The sequence below is a fragment of the Gorilla gorilla genome, chromosome 6 (assembly GCF_029281585.2).
Source record: "Gorilla gorilla gorilla isolate KB3781 chromosome 6, NHGRI_mGorGor1-v2.1_pri, whole genome shotgun sequence".
NCBI lineage: Eukaryota > Metazoa > Chordata > Mammalia > Primates > Hominidae > Gorilla > Gorilla gorilla.
Window position 1 is genome coordinate 40,383,398 of NC_073230.2, and position 12,344 is coordinate 40,395,741.

A 12,344-nucleotide genomic window follows, 5' to 3' on the forward strand; every position below is an offset into this window, starting at 1 on the left:
GCAGCCTCCATCTTCTAGGTTGAAGATGATCTTCCCACCTCAGTCTCCGAAGTAGCTGAACGGGGACTACAGGTGCAGGCCGCTGTGCTCTACCTCTTTTTTTTTTTTTTTTTTTTGAGACAAGGTCTCTCTCCGTCACCCAGGCCAATTGTGCAGTGGTGAAATCATGGCTCACTGTAGCCTCAACATCCAGGGCTCAAGTGATCCTCCAACATCAGCTTCCCAAATAGCTGGGACTACAGGCACACACCACCACATCTGGCTAATTTTTGTTTGGTTTTTGTTTTTCTTTTTGAGACAGGGTATCACTCAGTTGCCCAGGCTGGAGTTTATTTTTTCTGTAAAGTAGTGATTATACCTATGACCTTATACAGAGTTGTCATGAAGATTGGACTTCTTGGCATCTAGTTCAAAAGATCAAGTTTCAAATCCCAAGTCTTTACCAATTAATATGTATTGTATGTTTAGCGTCTGAGCCTAGAAACTAATTCAGCACCAAGATATTTCCCCAAATTGCCGTAAGAGGTCAGTAGGCAAGATAAGTATCATCTGTTTTACAGTCAAGGGTGGAAGTAAGAAGTTACCTGACTTGCCTGAAGCCACAGAGACATAAGTGAAGCAAAGACTGGACCAAAGTATATGTGTAGTGAATGAACTGAATGTCTGAATTCATGCCAATAAAATGTATAACAATTTTTATTATCAATGATTATATACTTCAAAGTCAAGGTATTGTTTGACAATATAAAGATAACATGCAAAAGTACTTTTTGGTGGTCAGTGCCATTAATAGACTTAATAGACTACAATCAGAAAGTTTTTTCTTTTTTTTTTTTTTTTTTTTTTTGAGATAGAGTTTTGCTCTATCACCCAGGCTGGAGTGCAATTGTGCGATCTTGGCTCAGTGCAACCTCTGCCTCTGGGGTTCAAGCGATTCTCCTGCCTCAGCCACTGGAGTAGCTGGGATTATAGGCATGCAACACCACACCTGGCTAATTTTTGTACTTTTAGTAGAGACGGGGTTTCACCAGGTTGCCCAGGCTGGTCTCAAACTCCTGAGATCAAGCAATCTGCCCCCCTTGGCCTCCCAAAGTGCTGGGATTACAGGGGTGAGTAATTTTTGTATTTTTTCGTAGAGGTGGGGTTTTGCCATGTTGCCCAGGCTGGTCTCAAACTCCTGGGCTCAAGTGATCCTCCTGCCTCGGCCTTCTAAAGTGCCAGGATTACAGAAGTGAGCCACCAGGCCCTCTGTTTGTTTTTAAAATCAGAGGTAGGTGTTGAATTTTATCTCATGCCGTTTTGAGTCTATGGCCACATGATCTTAGAGCTTTTTTTCCCTTCTTCCGTCCTATAATTTTATTAATAGGTGTTCTATTTCTAGAATAAGCTCTAAGATGAACAATGAACATTTTTCTTGTTATTCATGTAGTTTCTCATTCGATCCCTGAAACCTAAGATTATAGTAATCTTATAATGATTGTTTTATCTTCATCTTACAGAGAACACTGACATTTTGTTAATTTGCAGAAGCTCACCTAGGTAGCCCATGTAATGGTATATTTTTCATTTAACATACTGTTTTTTTTTATTTTTTATTTATTTATTTTTTTGAGGCGGAGTCTCACTCTGTCGCCTGGGCTGGAGTGCAGTGGTGCAATTTAGTGGCACAATCTCGGCTCACTGCAACCTTCGACTCTCAGGTTCCAGCAATTTTTCTGCCTCAGCCTCCCAAGTAGCTGGGACTACAGGCCGTGCCACCACACCCTGCTAATTTTTGTATTTTTAGTAGAGCCAGGGTTTCACCATGTTGGACAGGCTGGTCTTGAACTCCTGACTTCAGGTGATCCAACCACCTCGGCCTCCCAAAGTGCTAGGGTTACAGGTGTGAGCCACTGCGCCTGGCCTAATATGCGGTTTAATCCGATTTTATTACGTTTTATTCAGTATTTTTGCATTTATGTTTATAAATTAGATCGTGCCCTGTTTTTTCAGTTTTATTTTTCTTTTTTGTTGCTCTCTTTGCCAGGTTTTGGTATCAGAATTGTGTTTGCTTCCAAAACGAGTTAAGAAAGAGTTGGTGATTTGCTTTCATTATTCCAAAATTTTAATAAATTATAACACCCAATTCCAATTCCAAGTGCATCTGATTACTCTAATGGATTCCTGTGGCTTCTGGGTCTCTATGATGAAGTCCTCCCTGGCATAGGCTCGTATATGGGAGCTTGTAGGATGTCTGCAAGTATCAGCTCACAGTGCGGCCGCTGACGGCTTGGAGGACCCTCACGGTGCCTTAAAACTTTTGCCTAGACAAGTGTCACGGGAGCCTCTCGCAATACATGCCTCCCTTTTCTTTTTTTGGAGACAGAGTCTCGTACTGTCGCCAGGGCTGGTGTGCAGTGGCGCGATCTCGGCTCGCTGCAACCTCCGCCTCCCGGGTTCAAGCGATTCTCCTACCTCAGCCTCCCGAGTAGCTGGGACTACAGGCACGCGCCACCACGCCTGGCTAATTTTTTTGTATTTTTAGTAGAGACGGGGTTTCATCATGTGGGCCAGGATGGTCTCCATCTCCTGACCTCGTGATCCGCCTGCCTTGGCCTCCCAAAGCGTTGGGATTACAGGCGTGAGCCACGGCGCCCGGCCTCTCTTTTCCTTTAAGTAGTATTAAAAAAAAAAAAAAAAAAAAAAAAAGTCCTGAAGGTTTCGGTCTCTTTCAAGGTAGACCATACCCTTGTAACTAAGCTTAAAAAATTAAAATCTAATTTTCCCTCCCTCTCCAAAGCAGCAAGGGGAAATTGGATCCACGGCCACGTAGGAGCCCCTCACGGCACCAAACCCGGTGTCTCCAGGGACGGGCGGAGACCAGCGGGTGGGCTTGGGCAGTACGCGCTTTTCTCTTCCGACTTTGGGCCAAAGCCTTGTCCGGAGATCACAGTGTCTCGCTCGGGGACACGCCCTCTCTAGGCCCAGACTTGGTCCCCACTGGAGTTCCCAGCCCCCCTCCCCGCTGCGGCACGCACATTCCCAATGCCGGGCGGGGCAGGGCGCAGCAGGCCCGCCCTCGGCGAGCGATCAGGCTGGGCTCCTCCCCTGGAGCTGCGGCCGGGAGGGCGGGCGGCCGGGGAGAGGGGGTGGCGGCTGCAGCCCGGGTTGGGCCAGGAGACCGGTCCACGTTTGCAAACGCAGCCGCACGCCCAGGCCGACCCGTGCCGCCCGAGCGCCGCGCTGCGTCCGCGCCACTCTTCTCGCCGCCCCGATGGCGTTCCGGGGCTGGAGGCCCCCGCCGCCACCGCTGCTCCTGCTGCTGCTCTGGGTGACCGGGCAGGCAGCGCCCGTGGCGGGCCTGGGCTCCGACGCGGAGCTGCAGATCGAGCGGCGCTTCGTGCCCGACGAGTGCCCGCGCACCGTGCGCAGCGGCGACTTCGTGCGCTACCACTACGTGGGGACGTTCCCCGACGGCCAGAAGTTCGACTCCAGGTACCGCGCCCTTGGCGCCCGGCGCGGCCTCAGCGGATGCGCGTCCCTCTCTCCGGACAGGCCTTTCCCTCCTGCCAGACCTCCCCTAGCTCCGCCCCGTGCAGCCGCGCTCCTCCCTTCTTCCGCTGCCCAGATCCTCCCGGACCCCAGACCCTCCGCCGCGGGTGAGCCTCCCGGCCCTCACGTGCCCTAGGCTGCCAGCCGGGGACTGGACCCTTGGAGGACCTTGAGCAGCGGGGTTGGGGCAGACCACGTCCTCCCTTTCCTCCCAGCGCATGGACACACGCAAAATCAGTGTAAAATAATCAGTGTAAGTGGAGGCCACGTTGCACAACTGGACCCCCAAGAGTGGATGTTCGTGCCTGCCTCTCTTCTCCCTTTCCTGTTCCTTCCCTCCGCTCCCTTGGGAATCTAGTCAGATGGTGCTTCTCACACAGAACAATGGTGAAGAGGCTAGCAGCCCCAAACATACAATGAGCTGTTAACAATGTGTAGGTGTAGTTCTAAGTACTTTCCATATTGTAGTGAACTCATTTAATTGTACAGCAGTCTTGTGAGGTAGGTACTATCACTACCCTCATTTTATCAGTAAGGTAACAAGCAACTGCGGCTAAGAAACGTGTTTAAACAATGGAGTCAGATTGTTTAATCCAACTCCAGAGTCTGTGCGCGCAACTACCACTGCCCTTCCTTTCCTGCCATACAAAAACCTCTCTTGGGGCTGGGCGTGGTGGCTCACGCCTGTAGTCCCAGCACTTTGAGAGAACGAGGCGGGAGGATCGCTTGAGCCCAGGAGTTTGGGGCTGCTGTGAGCTATGATCTTGCCACTGCACTGCAGCCTGGGAGACAGAGAGAGATCCCATCACAAAACAAAACACAACACGACACCTCTCGAGGGCAGGAGGTAGTCCAGGACCGTCACTCTGCTTTACACCAGGCCCTATATCAGGCCCAGAACTCCTTCTCTCAGCTCTGCCTCAGGATCACAGCACTGCTCTCCAGTTTCCCTCCAGTTTAGGTTCGGGGTTAACAGGCCTCTCTTCGTCCAGCACCAGGCTACTCCTCGCCAAGGCTTTTGTTACAAACCCTGGTCTGTGCCAGCACTTCCCTTCGCGAACACTAGATCAGGCAGAGAGAGCTATTTGTTGAGCCCCTGCTATGTGCCCCAAGGTCTAGGGTCATTACGAATATTTTGTAGACTCTTGACTTTTTTGAAGTTCCAGACAAGGAATATACAAAAGCTGTTCAGCATAGTATGTGGCACTAGCAAGCGCTTAGAAATGGTCATTCTTACTACTATTTTAGTTACTTAAAAACAAACAAACAAACAAACAAACAAAAAAAAAAAAACAGGCCGGGCGCGGTGGCTCACGCCTGTAATCCCAGCACTTTGGGAGGCGGAGGCGGGCGGATCACGAGGTCAGGAGATCGAGACCATCCCGGCTAACACGGTGAAACCCAGTCTCTACTAAAAATACAAAAAATTAGCCGGGCGAGGTGGCGGGCGCCTGTAATCCCAACTATGCGGGAGGTTGAGACAGGAGAATGACGTGAACCTGGGAGGCGGAGCCTACAGTGAGCTGAGATCGTGCCACTGCACTCCAACCTGGGTGACAGGGAGACTCCGTCTCAAAAAACAAAACAAAACAAAAAAACAAAAAACGAAACAGAAAAACAGCTTTATTGAGATATAATGCCATACAATTTGCCCATTTGGTGTGTACAATTCAGTGTTTTTTAGTATATTCACAGAGTAGTGCAAACATCACAACTAGCTATTTCCAGAACATTTTCATCACCCCCAAAAAAGAAACGCTGGACCCATTATCAGTCACTCCCCAACCCCAGTTAGACTGCCCTCCAGTCCCTTTCAGCCACGAATCTACTTTATGTCTCTATGAATTTGCCTCTTCTGGACATTTTGTATAAATGGAATCATATAATTTGAGGTGCTTTGTATAATTGGCTTCTTTCATGGTTCATTTATGGTGTAAGGTATATCAGTACTTCATTCCTTTTTGTGGCTGTATATGTAATATTCCATTGTGTCCATTCATCAGTTGATGGACATTTGGATTGCTTATACTTTTTGGCTATCATGAATGATGTTATGAACATTCATGTGCAAGGTTTTGTGTGGATGTACCTTTTCCTTTTTTTGGATATACACCTAGGAGTTGGAATTGCTGCGTCCTATGGCACCTATGTTATAAACGTTTTGAAGAATAGCCAACCTGTTTCCCCACAATGGCTGCACCATTTTACATTCCCACCAGCAGTGTATGAAGGTTCATAGTTCTCCACGGTCTCAACAACACTTGTACTTGTCTTTTTTTTTTTTTTTTTTTTTTTTTGAGATGTAATTTCGCTCTTATCACCCAGGCTGGAGTGCAATGGTGCGATCACGGCTCTCTGCAACCTCCCTGCCTCCCGGGTTCAAGCAATTCTCTTACCTCAGCCTCCTGAGTAGCTGGGATTACAGGTGCCTGCCACCATGCCTGGCTAATTTTTGTATTTTTAGTAGAGACGAGGTTTCACCATGATGGCCAGGCTGGTCTCGAACTCCTGACCTCAGGTGATCTGCCCACCTCGGCCTCCCAAAGTGCTGGGATTGCAGGCGTGAGCCACCACGCCTGGCCTGTGTCTTTGATTATAACCATTTAGTGGGTGTGAAATGATATCTCATTGTGGTTTGGATCTGCATTTCTCTAATGGCTAACGATGCTGAGTATCATGTGCGTATTGACCATTTGTGTATCTTCTTTCATGTGCTTCTTTCATAGGGAAGAATTTCTTGCTTGAGTTGATGGTAATTAATTCCAGTAGAACAAGTTGTCCTATATCTAGAACATCTCTAGGGCTGGCAGCCACTGTGAGGCAGTGTAGGGCAGTTGAAAGAGCATGGAGGATCTACCATCCCTTCATCAAACATTTTTCAGCGTCTATCCCTCAAGACAGAGACTAGTCCTAGTCTAGTATGCTTCTTCCCCATCCCTACCACTTACAGCCTAGGCTATTACAACATAGTGTGATAAGTACAGTAAGACAGTAGCGCACACTCTGTCTCTCATAGAGTTCACACATAGTTCTTACCATGTGCCTTCACATATGTTAACTCATTTAATCTTAGAATAATTTGTTTAACTTCACAAGACAGTGAGGTAGGTACCTCATTACAAATGAAGAAACTGAGGCTCAGAAAGTTCAAATGATTTGCCCAAGGAACATAACTACTAAGTGGTTGAGTGGAGATTTGAACCCAGGTAGTTCATGGCCATAATCTATGGTCTGTAGTCCACCCATGTATATGACAGAAGAAAGGTAAGTAGCTATGAAAGCACAGAGAAGGTTTAACTATATATTTTTGTGTCTGTGTGTGGGGGAGGTTAGGATGGAATCCTGGGATGGCAGGGATAAGACCCAAGGATGATGAAAATTCACCGGGGAGGAGCTCAGGGGTGTGTCTGCAGACCCCAAGGTCCAGGCTTGTCTTTTGATAAATATTATTATGTGCCTACCACATACCTTTTTGGGTATACAGAGTTCTAGATGCTCTAGCACAGTAGTGTTTAAACTACATATACTTCTGAATCACGTAGAGAGCTTGTTATACAGTTTCCGATTCAGTAGCTCTGGGATAGGGCCTAGGAATTTGCTTTTCTGACAAGTTCCCAGCTGATGCTACTGGTCTGAGGACCACACTTTGAGAACCATTGCTCTAAAAGAGGGGTACTGAAATGGGATATCAATTTACAAAAATAAATAAATAGTAAATAAATAAATAAAACAGGGGTCCCTAACCCCTGAGCCATGGACCTGTTGTGGTCTGTGGCCTGTTAGGAACCAGGCTGCACAGCCGGAGGTGAGCAGCAGGTGAGCAAGCAAAGCTTCATCTGTATTTACAGTGTCTCCGCATTGCTCACGTCACTGCTTGAGCTCAGCCTCCTGTCAGATCAGCAGGGGCATTAGATTCTCATAGGCACATGAACCCTATTGTGTACTGCACATGGGAGGGATCTAGGTTATGTGCTCCTTATGAGAATCTAATGCGTGATGATCTGTCACTGTCTCCCATCACCCCTAGATGGGACCATCTAGTTGCAGGAAAACAAGCTCAGGGCTCCCACTGATTCTACATTATGGTGAGTTGTATAATTATTTCATTATATATTATGGTGTAATAATAATGGAAATAAAGTGCACAATAAATTTAATGTATCTGAATAATCCCAAAACCATCCCCCCATCCCGGTCATGGAAAAAGTGAATTCCTTTCATGAAACTGGTCCTTGGGGCCAAAAAGGCTGGGGACCACTGCTCTAAAAGAATCACAGACTTGGCCAGGCATGGTGGCTCATGCCTGTAATCCCAGCACTTTGGGAGGCCAAGGCGGGCAGATCACCTGAGGGAGTTGGAGACCAGCCTGACCAACATGGAGAAACCCCGTCTCTACTAAAAATACAAAAAATTAGCTGGGCGTGGTGGCGCATGCCTGTAATCCCAGCTACTCGGGAGGCTGAGGCAGGAGAATCGCTTGAACCTGGGAGGTGGAGGTTGCGGTGAGTCGAGATTGCGCCATTGCACTACAGCCTGGGCAACGAGAGCTAAACTCTGTCTCAAAAACTAACTAACTAAATAAAAGAATCATGAACTCAATAACAGGGGTCAACTTCATTTTGTATATTCATTCATTTATTCATTCTCTTTTTTTTTTTTTGAGACAGCGTCTCACTTTGTTGCCCAGGCTGGTGTGCAGTGATGCAGTCTCACATCACTGCAGCCTCTGCTTCCTGGGTTCAAGCAATTCTTGTGCGTCAGCCCCCTGAGTAGCTGGGATTACAGGTGTGCAACACCACACCTGGCTAATTTTTGTATGTTTAGTAGAGATGGGGTTTCGCCACCTTGGCCAGGCTGGAATTCATTTATTCATCCAACAGATATTTACTGAGTACCAACTCTTGCAGGTGTCAAGGATGTAACAGTGAATAAAACAGAAATCTCTGCCCTCATGGAGCTTACATACTAGTGAGAAGACAGGCATACTCTTAAGTTATATGGTAAAGTAGAAGTTGGTGAGGACTATGGAGAAAAAGCAGTAGGAGTGAGGGGTGGGAGGGTGGGGGCGACAGGGCCAGAAAGGTGAGAGGACAGTGGCCACCCAGCTAATATAACTGACCTTCAGATTCTGGACTGGGGAGCTCTCATGCCTCACACAAAGCAGCCAGCATGCAGTGAGTGCCTTGTGAGTATTATGCATAGATACCTCTACCCATTCCAGGGAGGGAAGGATTTCTTCTTGCTGAAGCCATATGAAAGGCTTTGAGGAGGAGCTGATGCTTGAGTTGGGCCTTGAGCATGGATGGGATTTCATTCCTTGGAGCGGGGAGTGTGTTTAAGAGAGTGGATGGGGTGGACCAGAGTCTGGGCCTGAGTAATGCATGCTCAAGGAACAGTGAGAGGCTCCAATATTTGGGTCAGGAGGCAGGGGACCTGGCACTGGAAGGGTGTGGGAGAACCAGTCCTTGGGAGGCCTGGGTGGCTGAGCTAGGTGTTGTGGACTTTGGTTTTGTTTTTTTTTTTTTTTCATCCCATGGATTCAAGTTGCCCTGAATATATGCTTCTGTTCAGAATCTTGTGAAGGGAAGGTTTATGTTCAGAGGAGTAAGGGAATTGAGGTGCTCAGTGGATGGACTGATAGTGTAAGTAGAAATTCTAGAGATCAGCCTCATTGGGGCTTCATTTTACACAGGGATTCATCCAGCTTCTAACATTCCAGGTACTGGGATACAGCAGAGGATAAAGCTGACAAAAGTCCCTGCCCTCAAGTCAGGGTTGGGGTGAACACAAGCCCGTCCTGCAGACTTAAGCAGAAAGGAGTGGGAATTTATTGGAAGTATCTCCAATTCCTTGTGAGGGTCCAGAATCATGGACTGAGGTGACTTTCTGCCTCTCCCCAAGGGGTTGCAAACGGGGCTTCATTCTCTCCCACTAGAAAAAGAGTGCTCCAATAAGCTCCCCATGCTGCACACATGATCTCTGGGATCCAGCACCAACGCCGACAAACTGGACTTTCTCACTTCTAGGTTTCCAAGAAATAATCTGATGGGTCCTGCTTGGGGCAGGTGTCCACCCTATTGGGTGTTAAGTCACATGGTCCTAAGTGGGGGCCCAGGCTCACCCTTTCAGCAGGACTGGTCCACAGGGAAGAGCCAGTAGGCTGGGCAGCAGCCAGGATGCAGTCAGGGGGGCCTGACAGGGGCAGTGGTGTCAGAGCAACTGGCCAGGTCAGGACATGCTAACAGGAGTTGTTTAGAGTGTGACTCCACATTGCAGCTCTTTTTATGGAGAAGGAGAGTGCTGAAACGGAGGCTGCTACTGTGCATTAGCCCTGTGCGTTTCTGCTAACTAGGGGAAGATCCTAGCTACTTCTCACTGCGGTCTCCTGAGGCCATTGGCAGCTGGCCAAGCACCCCTGGTGAAGACTTATTAGCGTGGCTTTGAATTTTCATTTGTGGGTCATTGCGAGCAATTACACATTTATATTAACAATTTAATTTGGCTGTATGGTATTTTACTGGGCTAAGCCCTGTGAAAAATGGGAATCATCTATAGGGATCTGACATTTTAATTTGTGCAGTTGCTTAAAAACAAAAATCCATAACAGCAATGGATTTTGCTTTGCTTTGCAAAGTTTTTCATTTAATGATGTTTTAATGGGTCAAAGCCCATCCAAGCCAACAGCTCATGTTTCAGGGTCTGATTCTCTGAGGAGCTGTGAATGGAGGCGTTCTCTCTCATTTCTTCTCTGTTCCTGCTTGCTCCCTCTCTCCTCCCTCACCTCCTCTAACCTTCCTCCTCTGCAGCGTTCTCACACTTTCCCGTCTGGGTAGTTTGCCGGTTCATTAACTGCTTTTCTTTTCTCCCCGGCATGTCTCATTAGCTACTGGTAGAGATGGCTGTGTGAGGGAAATAGTCTTAGGCAAAGGGTCCAGAAAGCCCAGAGTCCCGTTTGGGAGTGAATGTGTGGAGAGGGAGGTGGGAGGCAGAAAAGCCAAACTCGGCCTCCCTGCTTTCAAGTCTGCAGTAAGATCAGTCTCAGTGGTGAAACTCAGCCAGCAGAGGGGGTGAGTCTCAGCTGGGAGCTAGGCGGCCAGTGGGGAGGTGAGTTTCAGTCCCATTCGTGAAGGGTGGTGGCAGGACCACAGTCCAAACGTCAAGCAGGTCCCCTGTGAGTCAGCCATCTGAGTTGGCCCAAGTGAGACAGGACCAACTTTGAGGCCCCCAAAGGGTAGTTCCCGTGCCCAGTGGACTTGTTCTTCCTTACTTTGCCTCCCTTCTGTTATGGGTTCTCAAAATATGGCAGTCTTTTTTTTTATTTCTTTCTTTTTGAGACAGGGTCTCACTCTGTTTCCCAGGCTGGAGTGCAGTGGTGCTCACTGCAACGTCTGCCTCCTGGGTTCAAGCAATTCTCATGCCTCAGCCACCCGAGTAGCTAGGATCACAGGTGTGTGCTGCCACACCTGGCTAATTTTTGTATTTTTGGTAGAGACAAGGTTTTGCCATGTTGCCCAGGCTGGTCTCGAACTCCTGAGCTCAAGTGATCCGCCTGCCTGGGCCTCCCAAAGTGCTGGGATTACCGCTTGAGCCACCATGCCCAGCCTGTCATTTGTCCTTTTAAAAGCTCGTTCTTGTTGCAGATTTAAACCTACATTTAGAAGCCCCATTCTGCCTTAGGAATATAGCCATGGGGGCCAGGCATGGTGGCTCATGCCTGTGATCCCGGCACTTTGGGAGGCCGAGGCAGGTGGATCATGAGGTCAGGAGTTCAAGTCAGCCTGGCCAACATGGTGAAACTGAATCTTTACTAAAAATACAAAAATTAGCTGGGCGTGGTAGCGTGTGCCTGTAATCCCAGCTTCTAGGGAGGCTGAGGCAGGAGAATTGCTTGAACATGAGAGGCAGAGATTGCAGTGAGCCAAGATCGTGCCACTGCACTCCAGCCTTGGTGACAGTGAGACGCCATCTCAAAAAAAAAAAAAAAAAAAAAAGAATATAGCCATGAGGATAGTTATTTATCTCAAGTAATGTGTTGCCAATATAATGTGAGCTTTTGTGTAGGCAGTTTAGTGTGTTGACTATGATGTCTCTTGTCTTAGTGGTCCTTGGGTTAATAATTTTAAAGAGCATCATCAGAGGGTGCTACAGACAACTTTCCCATCACCCCCCTGGGGCAGTGATGGAAGGGGACAAAAACAAGCTGGTGGAGAGGAAAGGAGGGTGTTGGATGTGCTAGGTCGTTTCCATTTGCCTTTCTAGGTCCACCCTTCACCTGTTCCATTTGCTTTTTGCTCTGGGAGGCTGACATGTATGGTCTACATGTGCATAGTATGGGTTGCATTAATGACTCTTTGTCTTCTGGCTTTGGTTGGGTTCAGCCATTGGGACATTGTGATAAGCCATTCCTGCATCACTGGAAAGAAATACCCAAGGCTGGGTAATTTATAAGAAAATAGGTTTAATTGGCTCACAGTTCTGCAGGCTGTACAGGAAGCATTGCATGCTGTCGTCAGCTTCTGGTGAGGACCTCAGGAGATTTATAGTCATGGTGGAAGGGAAAAGGGGAGCAGACATCTCACATGGCAAGAGCAGGAGCAAGAGAGAGAGGGTGGGAGGTGCCACACACTTTTAAACAAGCAGATCTCTGAACTCATTCATCACCGAGGGGATGGCGCTAAGCCCTCCCACCAGGCCCCACCTCCAACACTGGGGATTACATTTCAACATGAGATTTGGCATGGACACAGATCCAAACCCTATCAGGCATCAGATGTTCAAAGCGAGGGAAGAGAGTGAGGTGAAGGTATGTATTC

The 12,344-nt window shown here is 48.0% G+C and overlaps 1 protein-coding gene across 2 annotated transcripts in view; it reads left to right on the forward strand.

Moving 5' to 3' along the window:
• The first annotated feature begins 3,039 nt into the window (after positions 1-3,039).
• Positions 3,040-12,344, forward strand: part of FKBP9 (FKBP prolyl isomerase 9) — a 48,989-nt gene continuing 39,684 nt past the window's right edge. The window contains exons 1-2 of one of the 2 annotated variants that reach the window (XM_055347526.2): positions 3,109-3,474; positions 9,251-9,409. In XM_055347526.2, the coding sequence (XP_055203501.1) occupies positions 3,254-3,474; positions 9,251-9,409 (380 nt within the window). In that variant the 5' untranslated portion in view covers positions 3,109-3,253. Of the gene's footprint in view, positions 3,475-9,250; positions 9,410-12,344 lie in introns of both variants that reach the window. The other variant, XM_031012980.3, reaches the window with a different exon arrangement.